Raw genomic sequence first — 24,008 nt, 5'->3', positions numbered from 1 at the left:
GGCTTCCGGGGCTCTGGGCCGGGGTTCTGGAGGGTGCGAACGCGTCTGATTTTACGTCTGTGTCTGCAAAGTTTGGCTGGCCTTCTTAACTCGGAAGCTCCCGTTTCCCAAGAAATCCTTGTATCTGTTTATTCATTGATTGTTGTATCTTAAAGCCACCAGCCCCACACCGATTCTACTCCTTCTCCCTAAGCTAACTAACCCCATAAAAACCAGTCCGGGAAAAAGGATCGTCCCGTCGGGTAAAGCTGAGGAGCCTCTTGTCTACATTTTCCACTTTCCAAGTTAATAGCGAGGGGGACTTGGAGACGACTCCGTCCTAATCCATCCCTGGCTCGGGGCTCTCGGGGGCTGCCCGGCTCCTAAGTGGATCCGCCCACCTTATCTACGCTTCGGGATTTTTTTTTTTTTTTTTTTTTTTTGCAAACTGGACAGCTGATGCTGCCCGTGGCTATTTTGCTTCTTCGGGACTCAGTTACCTGGAGGGGGCAGCTTGCCGCTGCCAGTTGGAGAGGGGCAAGCGAGCACAATTCAGGGCGGCTTGGCCAAACCCACCCGTCTAGCTGTTTGCCCGTCTGTCTGTTTCAATTAGATTCCAGACCGAAGCTCCCGGATCCCCGCTGGCAATAAGAAGTGATCTTCTAAAGGGTGTTTCTTTGTAAACCTTGGACTAGAGTTGGGGGGCGAGGAGGGGGCGGTGGTGGGGAGGAGGGCGGGCAAGGTTTCAGAAGGAAACACAGCTTGTCTGCGTCTCCGAGCTTCGTTTCTCTCCCAGGCCCATTCTTTGTCTTAGCTAAACACTTGTTGGGTATTTTTCCCCCCAATAAAAAAAAAAGTTTCGAATATATTAAGCGGCGTCCTCGCCGGGACGCAAACTTGCCGCCCTGTCGGGTCCCCGCGAAGTGAGTAAAAGCAAACAGAAAGAAGATAGATGCAGCTTGGCTCGAGTTTGCCACAAAGAGATGAACTTTCTGAAGTTTGAACGCAGGCCGCTTCGGTTTTGTTTTAAAGATTAGGGAACAAAGCCCGGGGGTGGGGGTGGGGGTGGGAGGGAGGAGACTAGCCAGGGCCTGATTAGCCAGTCCCGACTGAAATACGTGCCCTTCCACCTTTTTCAGAGGCGCTAAACGGTTCCCAGCCAGAGACCCTGGCGGTGAATAGGGTGGCCTCGATGGCCCCCCGATGTCCTTTCCAACACTGCCGTTTTTTTGATCCTGGATAACACTTTTACATTTTCTCTGAAATAAAAAAAAAAAGAGGCTGGGGACCGGCGGGCAGGCGGCCGGCGGGCGCGCAAGCTGCTCGGCCCGAGGCTTTAAAAGGAGGCCGCTACCGTTCTGGGAAGCGATATTTCTTCCCCAAATAGCAAAAAGAAGCTTTACATAACAACTGAAACTCAGAAGGACAACTAATTGGATTAAGGCCCCTGAAAGGGAGGTGAAGGTTCTTGAACCAGCCAGAGCAAATCTCCACTTTCCTGGCCATCTGCTTTGCGCCGCTCAACTGGTACCTGGCTGGAGGCTCCGGGTGCGGCCAGCCGCCAGTTCTCATCCTCACCCCTTCCCCCCTCCCCCACGTTTACAAGTGGGACCCGAGGAGTCAGAGGGCGGCGGCGAGGTAGTCGGGGAAGGGACTCCCGGGAGGGGAGCTAGGCAGATGCGGGTCTGGGCGAGAGGGAGCTGCTGGGGGGGAGGGGTGCCGTGGGCAAGACAGGGACCACTGAGCAGTTTTCTAAAACTTCATGTCCAGAAGGAAACCTCAGGCGTGGTCAGCCTCAAAGGGGGCCAGATAACATTAGGGGGCTGGAAGAGGATCTGCAAGGGGGCTGGAAGAAGATCTGCAAGGGGGCTGGAAGAGGATCTGCAACGGGGCTGGAAGATGTGCAAGGGGGCTGGAAGAGGATCTGCAAGGGAGCAAGGGCGGCAGTTCCAAACAGGGCCTTGGTGAGCTCACACCGACTGTTTAAGCTAAAGTACCCCTGCGGAGCACAGGAAACTCTCTGGCCTCCGGGCTTTTACCACCTACCTCCGCATTGCCTGAAACTTAGTCGGGGAATTTGAGGATACATCACACACACACACACACACACACACACACACACACACACACACACACACAAACCACGCTCACATTTAAGTGTGTCATAGTCTTTTCAAAGAATTCCCAAGTTCTCTTTAACTAAAAGTTAACACCCCCCCCCATTATTATTAAAAGGAAATTATAGGTTGATGGTGAGGGAAAGGGAGAGAGATACATATGCAGACACAGACTGAGAGAGAAGGAAAACAAGGAGAAGGTGGAGAGGAGACAGACAGACACGAGACAGACACAGAGACATAGAGACAGAGGGAGAGAGACAGAAACAGAGGGGAAAAAATGGGGAAGGAAGAAAGGAATGAAAGAAGGGAGGAGAGAAGGGAGGGAGAAAGGAAGGAAGGAGGGAAGGAAGGAAAGAAGGAAAAGTCATGTGAAGATTAAGCTTCTTTGCGGGAGACTGAAGTAGAAAACGAATGCTCTCACTCCCTTTTTGCCATATCTGTGTGGAGAACGAGCTCAGAGACAACCGACAAAAGTAACGTTTCAGGGTCCGATTTGGTACAAGGACAAGCCGAGTTCCGCCCGCAAACTGTACCCTTTCGGACCAATGGTCGCCCACAATTTCTCTTGGCTGGGCCCGTATCGCTAACAAGCCCCGCTTGGTCTACTTGCTTCCTGCCAACAGGCCTAGGCTGGCAGTAACTGTTCTTCCCCTTAACGAGTTCGCAAGTTTCGCAAGGAGACGATACTCTCTTATGTAGCGGGGCTCACTTCGACTGTCCGCGGCCCGGATGCGCCAGCACGCGCGCATACCCCTACTACACTACTACACACACACACACACACACACACACACACACGCACACACACACACACTCACACGTTCGCTAGAGGTTAGACTAGTCTCTGAGGTCCCTCCAGCCCCAGACTTCGGGGATCCCGGGAAGGGGCTTTCATGCTGTCTGAGTTCCCATTAAACTAGCACCTAAAGGCTTAGGGATGGGACTCTCTCAGCAGGGGTAGTACGTGAGCTGCGACCAGGCGGTATTGGAGACAATACTAATGAAAAGTTCCCCCCGCCCCACTCCACCTGCTGCCCGATGTTCCGAAAGGGTATAGAAGGACCATGATCCCCTGGTATCCAAGGATGATTTCTACCCCATCTCCAAACAAGAGAAATCTCTCTCTCTCTCTCTCTCTCTCTCTCTCTCTCTCTCTCTCTCTCTCTCTCTCTCTCTCTCTCTCTCTCTCTCTCTCTCTCTCTCTCTCTCTCCCTCTCCCCCCGACTCCCCACTCTTTCTTCCTCCTCTCTCTGTCTCTTTTCCCCTCTCTCTGTCTGCCTGTGTCTTCCCCCCGGCTCCGTATAGAAGGAGATGGGCTCTCCAGAGGTCACTTGTTCTGGTTCTCCATTTGTGTAGTTTTTTGTTTCCCCCTACTTCTGAATAGCTTTGGGGAGCCGGGTATGTTTGGGGAGGGTGCAGACTTCTTCGAAGGGCCCCAGTTGCTTGAGGGGCTTGGGCGGTGTACTGCTGGTGTTCCTTGTCCCCGTTCTTCCTCTCGGCTCCCGCTACTGCGCTTAGCAACCCCACTCAGGGGCAATCTACATCTTGGGGACTCCGCACTGGAGTCCCTAGGAGGGACATGGAGGGGGCGGGAAGAGGATCTGAGCTGCTAGACAAGCCTTTTCCCTTAGGGAAGAAAAGTGGAGAAACGCAACGAAAAAAAGCTGGGAAAGGCGTTGAGCTGGGGACGCCCCCGGGGACGTGGGGAAAGGGCGAGTGGAGAGGACCTCATCGAGGAGAACGACCCTCTCCTCACGAATAGGAAAGGCAGTTCGCCGCAAAGGATTCGAGCGAACCCCGCGTCTATCTCCGTAAACTGCCCGCCCCCACCTTAAAGTTGCCGCCTAACAGCCGTCGGATTTTGAGACAGAGACCGCCAGCCCCCACCGTCCCCGGTCCCCGAGAGCTTGCGGGTCAATAATGTGGCGATCACCGCCGCCGGCCGCCCCCCACCCTCAGCCGTATTGCCTTAAGCGTACTTCTCGGGTTCCGCGCCCCACTTCCCTGACCCTAGGGAGCTCAGGGGGGATGCTTAAGAAAACTAAGCGAGATTTCCCCCGGCTTCCTGCAGTCCCGAAACCTCCCCGCTTCGCGGAGCAACCCTAGTCAACACAAACTCCCGGGAAGCATCTCCAGCGGCCGCCGCCGCTTCCGTCCCGACTTCTCGGACCCAGGCGAGCGTTCCCCACGGCCTCCCTCTCCCCCACCAGCCCGCTTCCACCCCGGCTACCCCTCCATCTTCCGCGTGCCAGTTCGGACGAGGATAAGCCCCTAAAAGCAAGGGGCTCAGGCGGTCCGCTATTCACTTGGAGCCCTGCAGCAACTCCGAAGTGGGGTGGGGTAGGGAACGTTCCGCCCGAGGGGATGGGGCGGCGAGAGTTCTTTCTCTCAAAGGATCTGCAAGTCACACCTAAGTCAACACAGCCCTAAGAAACTTTTAGTGTCTGCAGAGCTCCGAGCGCGTTCCCTCTCCAGCTACCAGATAACGGGGTGCACTGAGCATCATAAGAACAACTTTTAGATTGGTCTCTCTTTGGGTCTCACTGTCAAGTTGACCCTTTGAACAATTCACAACTCTAAAATCTCTCTCTCTCTCTCTCTCTCTCTCTCTCTCTCTCTCTCTCTCTCTCTCTCTCTCTCTCTCTCCCTCCCTCCCATTACCCCCCTCCAGATCCCCCCCAAGTTGAACTAACCTGTAGAATCCATGTCAGGTTCCTCCAGTAACCCACAATGCATGCTCTTCCCATGGACAGTACCGAAGCCCCCCAAAAAAGTCCTGAGGTTTGGAGATCCCCTGTCTGAGAGTTGTAAAAGGGGGAGGGGGGAGGGAGGGAGAGAAAAAGGAAAAAGGAGAAAAAAAAAGAAAAAAAGGACGGAAAGAAATATAAAAGAAAAGAGGGAAGGAGAGAAAGAAAGTGGAGAGAAAGAGAGGAAGGGAGGGAGGGAAAGAGTGGGGAGAGAGAAAGCAAAAGAGAGAGAGGGGACACTTAGTAATCCAGCAGGGCAAAGCCAAACCCGTCAAAATGTTTGCGGATGTTCATGGGAAAAAGCATCATTTTATAGGAGTCCTGATGGGAGAAATGTCATTGATAGGCCGGCCAGCCTGATGAATGGCTGCTAGTCAGATGGGGATGTGGCCCGGCTCGATGTGAAGCCCATTGTGGCGCTGTTTTGAATAAGAAAAGCTGCCTCCGAAAAGGGGGGCTTAGATCTACGCAATCCCAACCCTTCGACTTCCCCCTTCTATTACAGCATTAAAAACGTTTTCTTATTTAAAGTTCCAGAGGCCTGCCCCCCAGCCTTAGGCCCGAGACTCATTATAGTCCAAATCAAAATTGGCTTAGATCTGGCCCCCTCGCTCCCTAGTCCCCCCAAGTCTCCTGAACGCAGGCCTTTAATCAAATGTAGGGGAATGGATCCCAGGGGCCGCCCCCCTCCTGCAACTGGGAGGCTGAGCGAGCAGGGTCCCTCCTCCCCGCAGCCCGGACCCCCGCCCCCGCCTCCCCAACTTTAGAAGTTGGGTGTCTTGAGAACCACGGCCCGGCCCGCAGCTAGCTGGCCCCACGCTACCCCCACGCTACCCCCCTCCCTTCGTTTGGATGAGTGGGGGGGGGGGAATAAAGGGGGCGAGCGGGAGCGGCTCCCAACGGGAAGGTTTCCCTGACTTGAAGCAGTGGCGCCCACCTCTGGGCCGAGGCTGCCAGGCCCCGCGTGGTGGCGAGGTGCGGAGGCGGGAGGGCCGAGGGCAGGCCCGAACCCAGAGCCCGGGAGGAGGGAGAGTGGCCCCAGCAGTGGAGGGACATTCCTTCCCACCTTGCAAAAGAAAAAGAGACTTTCCTCCGCCTTCTGCGGGAGCCGGGGATCTCCCAATCTATTTTCCTTTTTGCTCTGCGCCCCCCTCCCGCCCCCGCGCCGTCTAGAAGTTTGTAAGGAGCCCGGACCGTTACCTTAAGTGGGGAGGAGGGTTTCCCAGGCACTGGCACTGGCTGCTTCCCCCCCCCCCCCTTCTCTTCTCCCCTCCTCCCCTTCCCCCTCCCCTGCCCAGCTCAGCGAGCCGGGTTCCAGGAGTTGAATGTGCAGAAAAGGGGCTGGGGGAGGGCTTGGGCCGGGCCGGGTAGGGGAATGGGAGGGGGTGGAGTGGGGGGGGGGGTGTACATGCTGGAAGTGGAAGCAAAGTGCAAAGCCGGGATCTCTGCAGCCTAGGATAAAGTGGCTGTTTTAGGGAAGGGAAAGCTGTGATTAGAATATGAATAGAGCCCCAGGAGAGGAAGAGAAAGGGGATTACAGCTGAATTACTTTGACCATGGACAGAGGCAACGTTTACTAGGGCCCCAGACTCTCCCCCCACCCCGCCCGCCTCCGCCCTCGAATAAAAAGGAAGAGAAGGAGGGAGGGTTTGGGGGGAAGAGGGAAGCACCCAAACCCCAACCCAGCAAAACAGAGCCCACTGCTGCCGCTAAACAGGAAGAAACAGAGACAGAGAGACAGAGGAGAGATAGAAAGGAAAGAGGTAGAAGACTAAGAGGAGGGAGGGGAGAGAGAGAGGAAGAGGGAGAGAGAGAGAGAGAGAGGAGAGAGAGAGAGAGAGAGAGAGGAGAGAGAGAGAGAGAGAGAGAGAGAGAGAGAGAGAGAGAGAGAGAGAGAAGAAGAAGAGAAGAAGAAGAAGAAGAAGAAGAAGAAGAAGAAGAAGAAGAAGAAGAAGAAGAAGAAGAAGAAGAAGAAGAAGAAGAAGAAGAAGAAGAAGAAGAAGAAGAAGAGAAGAAGAAGAAAGGAGAGAGAGGAAGGAAAAAGGGAGAAAGAGAGAGGGAGAAGAGACAAGAGAGAGAGAAAGGAGAGGAGAAAGATACAGAGACAGAGAGGAAATAGAGGAGAAAGAGATAGAGACAGAGAAGAGGGAGAGAGGAGACAGAGATAGGCAGAGAGGAGTAGGGAAAGAGATAAAGAAAGTGAAAGAGAGGATAGAAGAGACAAGAGAGAGGAGAGAGAAAGGAAGGAAGAAGAGACAGCACAGAGACAAAGGGAGGGAGGAGGAGGAGTGGAGAGAAGGAAAGAGAGAGAGGAAGAAGGGAGGGGAGGAAATGGAGAGGGAGAGAGGGTTTACGTGGTGGAGGGATTTTTTTTTTGGGGGGGGTGGGAACTGGAGGAAGAGAAAAGGCATTTGGGATTTTAGCAAGTCACCAATTGTTTTCAGTGCTTTCTCTCACTGCGAAGTGCAGTCTAGTTTCAAGCCCAGTGCGCTGAACCTGTATGAAGACTGGGGCTCTGTGTTCCAATCATAGCGCGTTTCCGGTCTGGGCCTCAGTTCCCTAATTACAAAACCAGGGGCTTTAGCCCTAAACCCCTTCCGGCTCCCCGAGAGTCCGGGGCCAGGCTTTAATTTCTCCGCCTCCCTTTCCTCTCCAGCAAAATCAACTGCAGCCTCCCCCGGTCACTGCTCCCCTGTCTCTGACCCTCAGTCCCAACACAGAGAGGGAAAGTGGGGAGGACGGCGTGCGTGCGTGTGCGTGTGTGTGTGTCACTGAGAAATTGCGTGGGCCAGGGAGGGGGCAGCCTGATGATACCCAGTGACTGCACGGGGGCTCGGAGTCTTCGATTTTCCTGAGCACGTGAAAGTACCGATGGGAGGAAGGGGCGTGGGGTGGGAGACTGCGGGCTGTCCAAGCTGAAAGCAGCTCGTGAAAATCATTAGCCGAAGATAAAACAATGGCCAACTGAGGGGTGGGGGAGCTCTTAGATTTAAGAACTGAGAGTGGACGAAAATCAGATGGCAAAGGTTCGCATCCTGTCTCTGCTCCCTACAACCTAGATAGCAATATGGACTGCTCCTGATTTCCTTAGTAGGATGTGGAACTCCCAGGTGAGGGAAGTCTCTCTACCAACGCAGGTCAGCACGTTCTCTAGGAGTTGTCTAGATCGATGGACGTTAAGTGACCTGTCCAGAGCGACAGCGGCAGCGTGTGTCCTTGGCGGAACTTGAATCAAGGGGCCGACTCTGTACCCACCGGATCAAATCCCCTGTCTCTCTACCTATCTACATGGTCTTGGGTACATCTCCCGCCCCGTTCCCCGCTCGTTTTGAGGGTTTCGGAGGCACCTTGGTACAACGGGAGCAAAATGGAAGTCAGAGGACCTCAGTTCAAATCCCACCTTAGATGCTTATTGCCTTGAACAAGCCCTCCCCCTCTCTGGGTTTCAGTTTCCTCATCTGTAAAACGAAGCTGGTTGACCACATGGCCTTCCGGGTCCTTTCCAGCTCAAGGTCTGTATTTTTATTGTTTCGATCAAACTGCCTTTTTGTTGTTTCCCAAAAGGAACATCTCATTTCCCATCTCCAAGCCTTTGTTCTTGCTGTTCTCATGCCTAGCATGCATTCCCTTTTCCATTTCTGCTTCAAAGAATCTCTTGTTTCCTTTAAAACTCAACTCAAGGACTACTCCTACAGGAAGTCTACACTAATGGCCCCAGATGTCAGTCCCCTTCCTTCCTTCCAGACAGATACATACATACACACACATAGATACATGCATATATTTATATATATACACACATACAGACATGTATACATACATATGCATATATACATACAGATATACGATTGAAAAATGGTTAAACACCACATATATGTATATATAAAATGTTTAACCATTATATATATTTAATATATGTATATATAAAATGGTTTATATATGTAGATATAAAATGTTTAACCATCATACATATATTAATGGTTATATATGTGTTTTATGTATATATATATATATATAATGTTTAACCATCATGTATATATAATGGTTATATATGTGTTTCATATATGTATATATAAAATGTTTAATCATCATATATATGATTATATATGTGTTTTATGTGTATATATATAATGTTTAACCATTATGTATATATAATGGTTTTATATATATATATATATGCTTCATATATGTATATATAAAATGATTTATATATGTAGATATAAAATGTTTAGCCAATTTTTCAATTGTGTTTAATTCTTTGTGATCCCATTTGAGCTTTTCTTGGCAAAGATACTGGGCTAGTTTGCCATTTCCTTCTTCAGCTCATTTTACAGATAAGGAAAACTGGGACAAACAGGGCTAAGTATTGCCCTGGGTCACCCCGCTGTAAGTGTCCGAAACTAGATTCAAACTCAGGTTTATATCACTTCAGTGGAATTCAGTATTTCACTAGAGGTCTCAAGAGCTATAGATCTGATGTAGCCCACTTTGCAGATGAAGAAACTGAGGCTGGAGGGGTAAGTAATTTGTAGTCATAGAGCTAGTAAAAGTCAAAGGTATCTGATGGCTCAGTACTTTTCCTACTCTACCATTATCCCCAGATGGTTAAAAGTTCAGTACTTGAAGACAAGAGGACAATTTGAATCTCGTCTCTATGTTGCCTCCAGTAGATCACTGCTTTGCTCATCTGTGAAATGAGGATTTGAAATCATTGCAGCCCCTTCTTCCTTGGGGTGGTCTGAGGCTCAAAGATGGGAGTGGCGAAGCACTCCTATACTTGAAACATTTATAAATCACTTGTTGTTGCTATTATCATCAGCCATTGCACGATGGGAGTTCTGTAACCTGGGGCAAGTCTCTTCCCTGGGTCTCAGTTTAACGATTTATTTAAAAAAAAAAAAAAAAGGAGGCGGGGTTTAGAGTAAAAGCACTTCCTTCCACCTTTAAGTCTGCTTTAAGTCCCTCCATCACAGTCTAAAGTCTCAAGACTTAAGAACTGCCATCGTGCATCACAGGGTCACACAGGTGCCCTATCCATCTCAGCACTCCAAGCAGTGAAAATTTGTCCAGACCTAAAACAATGAAGACTCTCCTGCTGATATTGATTTCAATTTCATATTTATTCACCCACTTATGTATTAATTCAAAAATATCTCCACCTTTTAGCACAATTTTAGGCATATTCTAAACACTAAATGCTTCCTGTCCCTCCACAATTCCCCCTCTTTTTTTCTTCTCTTCCTTTTCTTCTTCCTCCTCCATCTCTCTGTTTCTGTCTCTCTTTCTCTTTCTATCTGTTGTCACTCTTTGTCTCCCATACTCCTTCATTCTTCCCTCTTCTCTATCTGTCTCTCTCAGTCTTTCTCTCAGTTCCTCTGTCTGTCTGTCGCTCTCTGTCTCTGTTTCTGTTTGTCTGTCACTCTCTCTCCCTCCCCCTGTCTTTTCCCTCCCTCTTATCTCTGTCAACTTGTCTCATGTCAAATGAATTTAGGGGTAGTTAGAATTGAGCTGAGATTTAAACCCAGATCACGAGGTCAAATATTGTGTGCTAGCTAGAGCCTCAGAGAACACCAGGTGCCATGGTGGTCATCTAGAATGACACAGTATGTTTAGGATGAGAAGATCAGAGCAACCAAAGACCTCAGTGGCCATCTAATCCTACCCTTCCATTGTAAGATGAGAAAGTGTCAGAAGATCTGCACTTGAATCCCAGCTCTGTCACTTGCTAGCTGTATGACTGTGGGCAAGTGTTATTACCTCTCTTGGCCTCAATCTTCTCCTCTATAAAATGAAATGGTTGGGGGGAAAATGACCTCCTTTTAGCTCTACATCTATGACTCAGATGGCCATGATCTTCCCACTGCTTTTGTTTTTTTTTCGGGGGAGGGTGATTTTCCTTGGCATGCAATGTAGTTCAGTGCATGGCTTATCATATATCATTTTTTGTTTGTTTTTGTTTTTTTATTATAGCTTTTTATTTACAAGTTATATGCAGGGGTAATTTTACAGCATTGACAACTGCCAAACCTTTTGTTCCAATTTTTCCTCTCCTTCCCCCTCCCCTCCCTCAGATGGCAGGTTGACCAATACATGTTAAATACGTTAAAGTATAAATTAAACACAATAGTTTATCATATAAAGTGTTTAAAACCTGGATTGTTGACTATTGAATTGAATACACTTATGAGAGACAACTTGCAGAGTGTTACCCCTGGAATTGGGAGGCAAGTCCTGCCTTTATGTGACCTTGAGCCCCTGGACATTCTCCTACTACAGAAGGGACTATTTGCATTATGGATGAGGGTTTCCACACTGGGATTCCCTGAATCAATAAAATGCCAATCTCCCCCGCCCCATACCAGGCCCTCTCCCAGAGGCTGGACAGAGACACAAATCCTTGTTGTACAAAGCTTCCAGTGCAGCAGAAGAGACAAGACATCTATACAAATCCATAGACTACAGGATAGAGTTTAAATACACTGTAAATATCCAAGCGTCGAAAGAAAGTTGTCAGGATGGAGAGAGCAGCAATAATTATTTCTCTGCATCTCTGATATACACAATCCTGTGGAGAATATTTAAATAATCACACACACAACTATACATGCACATATATTCATATATACGTATACACACACATGTACATATATAGATTCAAAGACTGGGAGCAGAGAGGGATCTTAGTATTTCTAAGCCAATATCCTCATTTTTTTTCCTTTCAAAAAATTTTCTTTTATTTGTCCAGATGTGGAAATTGAGATCCACAGAAAGGAAGTAGAACTGGCTGAGGTCCTGCTGTGTCTCCTGAGACTCCTCAGGTCCTGAGGGCCTCCTAAGCCAGCATTGTTTCCACAGGCTACACCACCATAGAGACACTGTCTCTCCCTCCAAGAATTTACAGTCTGTGTAATGACATTAGATGAATGCAATGTGAATGATAAATGATAATAATGCAAAGAAGCAGCAGCAGCAAAAGAAGAAACAGAAGAAAGAGGAGGAAGAAGGAAAGAAAGAAGGAAGAAGGAAAGAAAGAAAGAAGAAAAAGAAGGAAGAAAGAAGGAAAGAAAGAAAGAAGAAGAAGAGGAGGAAGAAGAAGAAGGAAGAAAGAAACAAGAAAGAAGGAAAGAAGAAAAAGAGGAAGAAGAAGAGGAGGAGGAGGAAGAAGAACAAGAAGAAGAAGGCTGTGACTACAAGGAAGTGGTATTAGAATCAGAGAAGAACAAAACATATTCACAGGAAAGGCATTTTGGTTGGAAGGAAAGAGGAGCTGGTGCAGGGGAGGTATGGAAGGGTACAGGTCCTTGCAGGAACCAACAAACTGCCTCTGGTAAGCTGATTGTTAAATTTTCAATATGAGTATTTACATTTCAGAAATAGGCAAACATTATACATCAGATTTAGTGTTTTCCTAATTGTCTCAAGTTAAGAAGGAGATGGAGAGAATATTTAATGCAGATTAAATTTTAAAATGTGTTGAGTATATCCTTCCTCCCTCTCTTCTCTCCCGCCAGAGTAGCTTGTTAAACATGTGCTAGCAGGTCCTTAGATTAGACTTAACCTGGAACATTTTGAAGGCTAAGATAAGAAATTTGAACTCTAACCTACAGGTATAAGGAAGCCATTGGAAATTTGGCAGAAGTTGTGTGGTAAATGGAAGAGACCTTGTATGTTGATTAGGAATCAGAAGTACTGGATTCAGTATTCTGCCGGGCTTTGTGATCTGAAGAGGGGCACTGTGGGAATGAATGCTGGGCTCAAACTCAGGAAACCTCATTTGAACCTTGGCTCTGATATGTTAAAGCTGTGTGACCTCAAATAAATTACTTAATATCATTGAGCCGACCTTCCTCTTTAAAATAAATCAATATGTAGATGATATATATACACTAATATATAAAATACATGTGTATAATACATACACAAATATATAATATACACGAATATATGACTATTTCTACTACATAATAAAAATATATTAGTTACTAATTATATTTAGTAATATGCACTGTACAATATATACCACATACATGTATATATGTATACATCATATGTGTGCACACACATGTATATACTACATTGTAGTTTGTATATGAGTTCACATATTCATATATATGCTTTATATATGTATATGACACATATATACATAATGTATCACACAAGGTATAGGGAAAGCCCTATGGGGGAACTCAGGAAATTTATTTTATTTTAAATATATTTTTATTGCTATCTTTTGTTTTTACACTGTCTAGATCTTCCCTTTTATCTCCCCCACCACTACCACCAATTTCTCACAGGGAGTCATTTTATATAATAAAAAAACTTAAAAAAACAAAACCTTGACAAAATTGAGCAATACTTTGAAAAAATCTGATATTATATGCAATGTCCTTTTTCTCCCAGTCTCCCCAACAAATGACCGAGGGGAAGAATCTTCTCATATCTACTCCTAAGGCCAAATTTGATTATTGTCATTTGGGGACTTTCATTTTCTACTGGTTTGTTGTCATTGTTCTTTTTACAGTTTTATGTTTAATGTAAGTTATGCTGAGTTTCAGTTTTCTTATCTATGAAATGGACGCAACACTCCCACTAGCTCTCTCAGAATCATGAGGATCAAATGAATAATCACGAAATAATCCACAGACAGAACTTAATTTTATGTCTGAATTATTCCTTTCAATTCTACAAAAGTGTAGTATGTACAACAATTAATCACTCTGCTACATTTAGTGCCTCTCAAGACAGAAGAAGAAAAAGAAGAAGAGGAAGAAGAAGAAGAAGAAGAAGAAGAAGAAGAAGAAGAAGAAGAAGAAGAAGAAGAAAGAAAAAGAAGGAAAAGAAGAAAAGAAGATGGAAAAGAAGAAGAAAAAGAAGGAAAAGAAGAAGAAAAGAAGAAGGAAAAGAAGAAAAGAAGAAGAAGAGAAGAAGGAAAAGAAGAAGAAAAAGAAGGAAAAGAAGAAGAAAAGAAGAAGGAAAAGAAGAAGAAAAGAAGAAGGAAAAGAAGAAGAAGAAGGAAAAGAAGAAGAAAAGAAGATGGAAAAGAAAAAGAAAAAGAAGAAGAAAAAGAAGGAAAAGAAGAAAAGAAGAAGAGGAAGAAGAGAAGGAAAAGAAGAAGAAAAAGAAGGAAAAGAAGAAGAAGAAGAAGAAGAGGAAGAGGAAGAAGAGAGGAAGGAAAAGAAGAAGGAAAAGAAGAAGAAAAGAAGAAGAAATGAAGAAGAAAAGAAGGAAAAGAAGAAGACGAAGAAGAAGAAGGAAAAGGAAAAGAAGAAGAAGAAGAAGAAGAAGAAGAAGAAGAAGAAAGAAGAAGAAGAAGAAAGAAGAAGAAGAAAAGAAGGAAAAGAAAAAGAAGGAAAAGAAGAAGAAAAAGAAGAAGGAAAAGAAGAAGAAAAAAGAAGAAGGAAAAGAAGAAGAAGAAGAAGAAGAAGAAGAAGAAGAAGAAGAAATAATCTTGCCCTTAAGCTTATACTTTGGGAGAAGGGTCAATATACACACAATTAAGTCAATAAAATTGATCCATAAGCATTAACATAGTGCTTAATATGTGCCAGGGGCTACCTTAAGTGTTAAAAATGCTAAGGCAAAGTGAAAGCAGCCTCTACCCTCAAGAAGCTTCCATTCTAGGGGGAATTTCATGTGTTCACTATGTCAACAAAAAGTTTATACAAAGTAGCTTCAAGAGGGAAAAGGGTTAACAAAGAAAGGATTAGGGAATGTCTCATTGAGGAAATGATGTCTGAGCAGGGATTTTCTGCAAAGACTCATTCATCGTTCTCTGCCTCAGTTTCTTCATCTGCAACATGAGATTATTAGACTCCTAGAAACCTGATCTTCCAGTTGGAGAGCTATTTCTTAAACTGTGGGTTTCGACCTCATATAGGGATGTGTAACTGAATGTGAGGGTTACAAAAAATTTGGCAACAGTAAAAGATTTCTGAATGCTCTGTATCCTGCAGTATCAAACATTCTGCCAAGATTAATTCTTTATGTAAAAATAAATAAGCACTGCCATTCATTAGTATGCAGATTTGCCTTCATCTTTAATAAATGGCAAAATTCTATGTATACGACAGAATTGTTTAAAAATAAATTTATGATTATCAGTAAACAGTTGATTTGCGTGCCTAATTTATATATCTAAATACCCAGGGTTGAGTGAAAACTTCTCAGGCAAAAAGGGGTCATGAGGGGCAACTAGAGCACCAGCCCTGAAGTCGGGAGAACCTGAGTTCAAATTTGCTCTTCCTAGCTGTGTGACCCTGGGCAAGTCCCTTAACCCCAATTGCCTCAACAAAAAAACAAAAAACAAAAGAATCACGAGTAGAAAGAGTTTAAGAAATCCTGCTTTAAGGTATGATCCCATATGACAAGTGTTTTCTGAGCAAAATTTGAATTGGGAGCTTTCTTGAGTTGGGGGGTTGGCTGTCCACAACAGGAAGCCGATCAGTGGTCTACGCAGCCCGATTGTCTCTGCACAGAGGGGCAGGGAGAAGACAGTGCGGAAGGGGGTATGATTCATCTCCCAGGATCCATCAGAAAGGGCAGCCAGCTCTGGCAGGTCTGAACATAGGAGTCAGCTAGGGAAGCAACAGCCATTTTTTTTTCTTTTCCATTTTCAATCTTTCCACACTCGAGGACTAATGTATTCATTAGCAGGAGCCTGCATGCAATCTTCATATTCACTTTGCAATGTCACACCGGACAGAGATTATATAATATACACTTTTATATTACATAGCATACGTTTATATAGTATATAAAATATATACATTTACATAATATATATTATATAAATTATATAATACACACTTATATATTATATAAATTACATAACATACATTTATATAGTATATATATTATATAATATACATTTATATTACTAAATATTTAGATAATTCTAAGTCACAAATACACACACACACACACACACACACACACACACACACACACTGACCCGGTCCCATTCGCCTTGTCCCCTACCCCCAGCAATCTCACACACTCCCATCAGAGCAAGGGCTATGGGAAGTGTACTCAGATCTCCCCCCTCCTGCCTCAAGCCTATAGCCCCATAATCCATCCAAGCAATCGGAATACAAGAAAAGGCAGAAGAAGACCACAGGTCGTCACCAATTAAAAACATTAATTAATTTAATTAATTAAGACAATTAAACATAAGTAGGAGAAAGCTTCATTCAGCAATTTTCTGGGTCCCCACTGATTACTGCCCTGGGTGATGGGGAGAGGAGACTTTCCATAAGATAGGTGCTGCCTTCAAGGAGCTTTTGGGAGGGAAACAGCAGAAGTTCAGAGGAAAGCAAATGAGAGTGGCTCCTTCAGTGCTGTGCTTGTGTTATGTCCCTCTTCTGGGGCGCATGAGAAGGTTTTGGAAAGCTGTTTCAGTTGAATAACTCGACCCCTACCGATCAGGCTGGTGATGAGTGTCTCGAAGAGGTTTTCCCAAAGGAAACAGACATAAGGAGTCTGTCATCAGAACCCGAGGAAGCCTCTGCAGCTTGGGAAGGATAGGCCCACTAGGTAACCTTACTGTCTCTGGGCCTGCTTCCTCCTCCATGAAATGAGAGGGGCGACCTTGACAGCATCCCTTCCAGCCCTGGTGCTGTGAGTTTCCAGTGGGTGCTTTCAGGTGGGCAATACCTGGGACTAAAATAAAGAGATGTGTTATAAACTATAGTTTAACCATTTTACATGACCTGGAGCAAAGTGAAGTATTCAAAGCCAGAAAACAATATAGCATTTTCAGCAATGTAAACAAAAAAGAGCAATGGCAGAACAATCAAAAGTGAATTTTGCAAAATTACAAAGAATAAGCATAACTCCAAAAAGAAGAGAAGAAACTCCGCACATATACACATCTATTCCACATTTTTGGTAAAGGTGGGAGGCCCTGAGTATTGTAAATTGCATATATTTTTAGATTTTTTTCTAAGGAATTGATAGATTTTTGCTGATTTCTTTCTTTCTTTCTTTCTTTTTAAAAAAAATATTGTTTATTTGGGATACTGTTATATAACAATAAATATTGTTATATGGGATAGTTCCCTGGGAAGGGGGAGGGGAAGTATAAAGAGGAAAATTTCGGTGTTATTAAAAAAATAAATAAGTTTTGTTTTGAAAATGTTTTGAAAAGGTAGTTAAATGGCACAGAAGATAGTGAGCTGATCCTGGACTCAAGAGAACCTGAGTTCAAATTCAGCCTCAGACACTTAATACTTACTAGCTATGTGAGCCTGGGCAAGTCACATAACCCCAACTGCCTCGAAAATAACTATTAGGAGCCATTCTCCAATTGATAAATGGTCAAAGGATATGAACAGACAATTTTCAGATGAAGAAATTGAAACTATTACCACTCACATGAAAGAGTGTTCCAAATCACTATTGATCAGAGAAATGCAAATTAAGACAACTCTGAGATATCACTACACACCTGTCAGATTGGCTAAGATGACAGGAAAAAATAATGATGAATGTTGGAGGGGATGCGGGAAAACGGGGACACTGATGCATTGTTGGTGGAGTTGTGAACGAATCCAGCCATTCTGGAGAGCAATCTGGAATTATGCCCAAAAGTTATCAAACTGTGCATACCCTTTGATCCAGCAGTGTTTCTATTGGGCTTATACCCCAAAGAGATACTAAAGAAAGGAAAGGGACCTGTATGTGCCAAAATGTTTGTAGCAGCCCTGTTTGTACTGGCTAGAAACTGGAAAATGAGTGGATGCCCATCAATTGGAGAATGGCTGGGTAAATTGTGGTATATGAACGTTATGGAATATTATTGCTCTGTAAGGAATGACCAGCGGGATGAATACAGAGAGGCTTGGAGAGACCTACATGGACTGATGCTGAGTGAGATGAGCAGAACCAGGAGAACATTATACATTTCGACAACGATATTGTATGAGGATGTATTCTGATGGAAGTGGATTTCTATGACAAAGAGACTTAACTGAGTTTCAATGGATAAATGATGGACAGAAACAGCTACACCCAAAGAAGGAACACTGGGAAATGAATGTGAACTATTTGCATTTTTGATTTTCTTCCCGAGTTATTTTTACCTTCTGAATCCAATTCTCCCTGTGCAGCGGGAGAACTGTTTGGTTCTGCAAATATGTATTGTATCTAGGATATACTGCAACATATTTAACATATATAGGACTGCTTGCCATCTTGCGGGGGGGGGGGGGTGGAGGGAGGGAGGGGAAAAAACGAAACATAAGCGAGTGCAAAGGATAATGTTGTAAAAAAATTATCCTGGCATGGATTCTGTCAATACAAAGTTATTATTAAATAAAATAAAATTAAAATATATATAGATATTATATCAAAACTACAGAATAATCAAAATTTAAAAAAAAATAACTATTAGGGCAGCTAGGTGGTGAAGTGGATAGAACCTGAAGTCAGGAGGACTTGAGTTCAAATCTGACGTCAGACACTTAACCCTTCCTAGCATATATATATATATATGATAAACAGGTAGGTGTATATTTGTCAAATTTGTGAGATGGCATGAAAATGGGAGCTGATATATAAGGTGACCCTACTGGGATACAAATAGATCTCAGGAGACTAGAAGGATGTACTGAAGCTAATAAGATAAAATTTCATATCTACCTAGATAGTTGGTTTCTTCCATCTACCAAGTGTCTCCACTAACTGATCTCTGTGGAATGCTCAAGATGTCAAAGCTTTGATATTCTTTATCTGCATGTTTGATACAGAACCACCTCTAAGCAACTGGGGGAGGGGGCTTGGAATCAAGGGCAAATCATCATGAAGAACCATCTCTTATCTCTTTGCTTCCAAAAAACAGGCAAAATCTTATTATTTTGAACTCATAGGTGGGGCCAAAGGAAGAGGTTTTGTACCTCCTCCTGAAAGTTAGAGGGCAGATCAGTTTTGTTTGTTTGTTTGTTTGTTTTTTAATTTCTACATTTTATTTTATTTTAATTATAGCCTTTTATTTACAAGATATATGCATTGGTAATTTTTCAGCATTGACAGTTGCAAATCCTTTTGTTCCAACTTTTTCCCTCCTTCCCCCACCCCTTCCCCCAGTTGGCAAGTTGACCAATACATGTTAAATATGTTAAAGTATAAGTTAAATACACTATATGTATACATGCCCAAACAGTTAATTTGCTATATAAAGAGTCAGACTTTGAAATAGTGTGCAATTAGCCTGTGAAGGAAATCAAAAATGCAGGCAGACAAAAATAGAGGGATTGGGAATTTTATGTAGTTGTTCATAGTCATCTCCCAGAGTTCTTTTGCTGAGTGTAGCTGGTTCAGTTCATTATTGCTCTATTAGAGCTGATTTGGTTCATCTCATTGTTGAAGAGGGCCACGTCCATCAGAATTGATCATTATATAGTCTTGTTGTTGCTGTATATAATGATCTCCTGGTCCTGCTCATTTCCCTCAGCATCAGTTCATGTCAGTCTCTCCAGGCCTTTCTGAAATCATCAGGCAGATCAATTGTTAACTGGTCAGCTATCCCATAGCACAGAGACCTTAGAACACAGAGTAGCCACTGACCATCAGAAACAGCTTCCTCTGACTCACAGTTATAGTTATTTTTACAAATTGGCAGCAGTCCCTACTCAAAAAGTGCAGAATGTTGCTGTAAAACCCAGCCAAAGGGCTAGTGATTCTTATCATCCTTTCTCCAGCTGATAGAGAGTTAAATGCAGATCAATAATTATTTATTAAATTCTAGGCACTTTGCTCAGCCCAGAAAATACTAAAAAAAAAAAGGCAGTCCAAGCTCTCAAGAAGCCCATAATTTAATGGGGGAGGCAATGTGCAAACAACTATATACAAACAAAATATAGACAGAATAAATTGGAGATAGATAAATAACTGTGGGAAGGCACTAATATGAAAAGAGATTGGCAAAGTCTTCTTGCAGAAGATTGGACTTCCGTTGAGATTTAAAGATAGCTGGAGAAACTAGGAGCTATGAGGTTTTAGGCATGGAGAGTAGCCAATGAAAATGCCCATAGGTGGGAGAGTGTCTAGTGTAGGGAACAGCAAGAAGATTAGAGTTCCTAGATTGACAAGTACCTGGTGAGTGAGTGAGTGAGTGAGTGTGTGTGTGTGTGTGTGTGTGTGTGTGTCTGTGTCTGTGTGTGTAATGTGAGGTTCAAGAAGGCTGAAAAATGATCAGAGTAGTGTCCCTGTGCATGGCATGAGAAAAAAAACAGCAGCATCAGGTACCTCCAGAGAGCTCCCCCTTCGAATCTATGCCCTATCCTTGTTTAAAAGTAGATGTTTTTCCCATCGGGTCAGCCCCTTTGACTTTATTCCAGAGAAAACATGTCTCATCCTCTATGACTGCAAAAAATTAGATTCTCTGGAGGGATGCTCCTAATTTGCAAGTGTGGGTGGTGGTATGAATGAAATGTGGTAGCTCAACCTGTTTAGTTACAAGGGGAGGCCACCCTGGATGAACACTGCCCCCACACTAATCTAGTCAAGCCTGAGAGTGTGGCTCTGGGTCCCTACCCCTTGCTTCTAGAAAGAGCTCCCAGAGAGGAAAGGGTACCCTAATAGCATTATCACTGGCTGGCTGAGCTGTCTATCAGTATGAGGCCAGTCGATGAAAGTTTTAATTGGCCGTTATTCAATCACTATCTGGCCTGATGCATATTGGCAGTTCAACTAGCCAATGGCAAGAGACATAAAATGAATTCACTGTTGTAGAGCCTTCCTCCTCATTTTGATTTATACTGATCTATCCACAGAAGATCTCAGGGAACGGTCTGAGAGTGAAAACAACTAGCTGCTCTGAAAATATCAGGGCAACTGTGAACATTTCATGACCCCCCCACCCCATGATTACTTAGGGTTCCCCTTACTATCTCATAAATGATGGAGATGGAGGTTGGAAAGGTTCCAGCTGTCCCCAAATGACAGTGTGTGGCTGCCAATTTGCCTCTAAGGCACTGGTAGAGGCAGAAGCCTTTGGGAGATTATGTATTTGGATTGGAAGCATCCTAAATTGTCTTGGTGATGATAAATGAAAGGTAAAGGTGGACAGATATATCCGGGGTCCTCAAGTCATTAGCCAAGGTTGAGTCTCAAAGAGGTGCCCCTCAGAGGTGTAGCCAGGGATGGTTCAGGAAGCATAATCTACAATAAAGACCCACTTCTATGTGAAGACTGTAAGCTACCCCACACTCCACAAGATATTTTCTACTACTGTGTTTGAAAGAAGATGATGCCTGGAGGAATATGGCACATGGAGTCTAGCTTAAGTCCTAGGAATACCTGATAGCAGATGGTAGCCACATCGCCCAGGAACAGTTTTCCTCAGGGAGGTGGGGGAGCAGGGGCAGATTTCTGCTTGCATTTCTCCTGGCTGCCTCCCCATGGTTTGGCATCCAGGAGAGACACAGACAAGATCAGTCACAAGAGGTTCTTGGGAATGATGAAGATGTGGCTACATTACTCAAGAGGCTCGTCTAGGTTTGAGTCTGAAGCTGCTATGAGGATTTATACTGGTTATGGATCCATGAATATCAGTAGTAAAGTCCATTCTTCTTTTTTAAAAAAATATGCTCCATATTCATTGTTCTTTCCCTTCCTCTTACTCTACCTAATTAGTGGTGGTGAACCATTACTGAGCTGGGAGCGATTTAAAGCTGTCCCTAGCTTTGGTGCTGATAGCTCACTTCTCTGGCTTTCACGCTGGCCCTGGCCAAGGTGCTGACAATGATGGCATGTATTGTACCTCACAACGCGGCCTTTCTCTTCCTCCAACAGCCCTATGACATGTAACCCCAGTGGCTCAGTCCCCCAAATTCCAAAGCCCAGGATTACTGCCATAGACTCTGGGGTCAACTTTAACATTTAACATACAACCAGAGCAAGTTTCTATAGAAATAGCCATGACACAAAATCTACAAGAAACTGCCCTCCCCCCCCCCAATTACCTCCTAATATACAACCAGAGCAATTTTCTGTAGAATAGCCACATGTGATCTCCACAGTCAATCTTCTATTAAGCTACTTTCTTTGTTCGTGAGCCATCATGGATATTTTGTACTTGGCAGGTGTTTGCTTAATTTTTGTTTTGCTCAGGAATCTTAGTTTTAAACTCTTTGATGTCAGAGGTATGATAGATGTGCCAGGAGAAAGCCCTAGAATTAGGGGCATAAATTGTGTCTTGGGGAGGGAGAATCTCCAACTTAGTGAGTCTTATGATCTTGAACAGATTCATTATCCCAAATAATATGATATTGCTTACCTGATGTGGTTGTTGAGAGGAAGACACTTTGTATAGCTGAAAGCACTATATGAATAGTGTTATTTCTTTTAAGGGTCATAAGGCTAAAGCTTCCAGCTTGCGCCCTAACCTTCCAGCATTTCTGGTGCCATCCGGTAGCCCACCAAACATCAGGGCAATTTGCATGGTTGGGTGATGGGACTGGTGAGCAGGGCAAATATAAAGGGTTATGTTTGTCTCCATCCTCAAAAATGCTCGGTGGCAGGTGTCCCACGTGGGTATTTTCTGCTCCCAGCCTGAAGTGGGAAAAGGGAAAAGGAAATAATTTTTTGTAATTTAGCTAGGTCTAAAAGATGGGCACATTCTAGCAGATACAAGGTCTAGTCAGCTTCCAGGAGACTCAGTGGGAGAGGTTTTCCCAGGAGTGGTAGAAGGCTATGGAACTGAAGCTTCTTATTCAGCTCAGATCATGTATTTCTGGGGATCAGATCCCTTTCTCACTGGTGCTTGAATATAGGAGGGATGATACCTGGTTGTATATAAATGTTTTGCAAACTTTCGTTTGCAATATAAATGCTAAATGTTATTTTTGCCATTTAATTTGTAGCTCCCGCCCAGACCATGAGTAGAACAGACACAACATAGGACTTGAGCTCTGGTTGGATCGTGGCTTAGTGAGGGTGAAGGAATCCGGGTTCATGTATTCATTCATTAATGAATTGAGTCAGTCCAAAAGATAACTGTGGAAAAGGTGATCAGGACTTTGTGTCAGAGGCAGCAGGGGAGGGACGGGACTGGGGGCTAAATTTGGTCTTGGTGCCAAACTGGTAAAGACTGTTTAAGAAGAAAAGAAGGGAAAAGTGCCCCATGTGCAGAGAGACAAAACCATTGTCACTCAATGCTTTCCCCTCGGTAATTGGTTTTTGCTGGGTGTGTCTTTGGGCAGTAGGGGAGTGTTTTTTAAAAGATGGGGGTAAGATTGACCCCATTCAGTCAAGAAATGAGAGTGTGGAAAATCTGAGGGAAATTGCCAAGTAGCCATTGCTGGGAACTAAGAACTTCTTTTCTTTAGAGTCACCACCCCCTCTTCAAGACTTCGGTCACTATCTATCGGCCACAGCTTAAACGGCCAATTCCTGTGGTATTTTCCAAAGTCAGTTATGAAAGAAAGGAAGGAGACTGTGGGAGCGGGGCAGGGCGGCAGTTAGGGGGTCTGTATATGAAAGGAAGCCAATATGATTCTCACAGTCAAGTTGTAATGTGTGTATTTGGGGGGGGAGACAGAGACAGAGAGAAAAGAAAGGAGAAACAGAGAGAGAAAGAAGAGAGGAGAGAGACAGAGAGAGAAGCAGAGAAACATACAGAGAAACAGAGAGAAAGAAAGAAAGAAGAAAGGAAACAGAAAGAATAGAGGAGAGAAATATACACAGAGAGAGAGAGATAGAGAAGAAAGAGATAAAGAGAAAGAGAGAAAAGAAAGGAAAAACAGAGAGAGGAAGAGGAGAGGAGAGAGACAAGAGACAGATACAGATACCCAGAGAGAGACAGAGACAGATAGACATACATAAGAGACAGAGACAGACAGAGAGAGAGAGAAACAGAAAGAAGAGAGGAAAGAGAAATACAGATGCACAGAGACAGTGACCAAGAGACAGAAACAGACAGAGACATGGAAATTCAGAGAGACAGACAGAGACAGAAAGAGAGGGGAGGGAGGGAAAGAAAAGAAAAAGGAAACAGAGAGAGGAAGAAAAGAGGAGACAGACAGAGAGAAAGAAAGAGATACACAGAGAGAGACAGACAGAGACAGAGATTCACACACAAAGAGAAAGAGAAACAAAAGAGGGAAAAGAAATACACACAGAGACAGAGAAAGATATGAAGAGAGAGACACAGAGACAGATACAG

General features: G+C 44.4%; 1 protein-coding gene across 3 annotated transcripts in view; it reads right to left on the bottom strand.

The window, feature by feature from the left end:
* The window catches only part of RFX4 (regulatory factor X4), a 134,241-nt gene extending 128,591 nt beyond the window's left edge, over positions 1-5,650 (bottom strand). For all 3 annotated transcript variants that reach the window (XM_051961474.1, XM_051961475.1, XM_051961477.1), the window contains exon 1: positions 4,793-5,650. In XM_051961474.1, the coding sequence (XP_051817434.1) occupies positions 4,793-4,835 (43 nt within the window). In that variant the 5' untranslated portion in view covers positions 4,836-5,650. The remainder of the gene's footprint in view (positions 1-4,792) is intronic.
* Between the last annotated feature and the right edge of the window lie 18,358 nt (positions 5,651-24,008).

Source organism: Antechinus flavipes, chromosome 5 (assembly GCF_016432865.1).
Source record: "Antechinus flavipes isolate AdamAnt ecotype Samford, QLD, Australia chromosome 5, AdamAnt_v2, whole genome shotgun sequence".
Lineage (NCBI taxonomy): Eukaryota > Metazoa > Chordata > Mammalia > Dasyuromorphia > Dasyuridae > Antechinus > Antechinus flavipes.
This window is presented reverse-complemented; position numbering and strand designations above follow the sequence as displayed.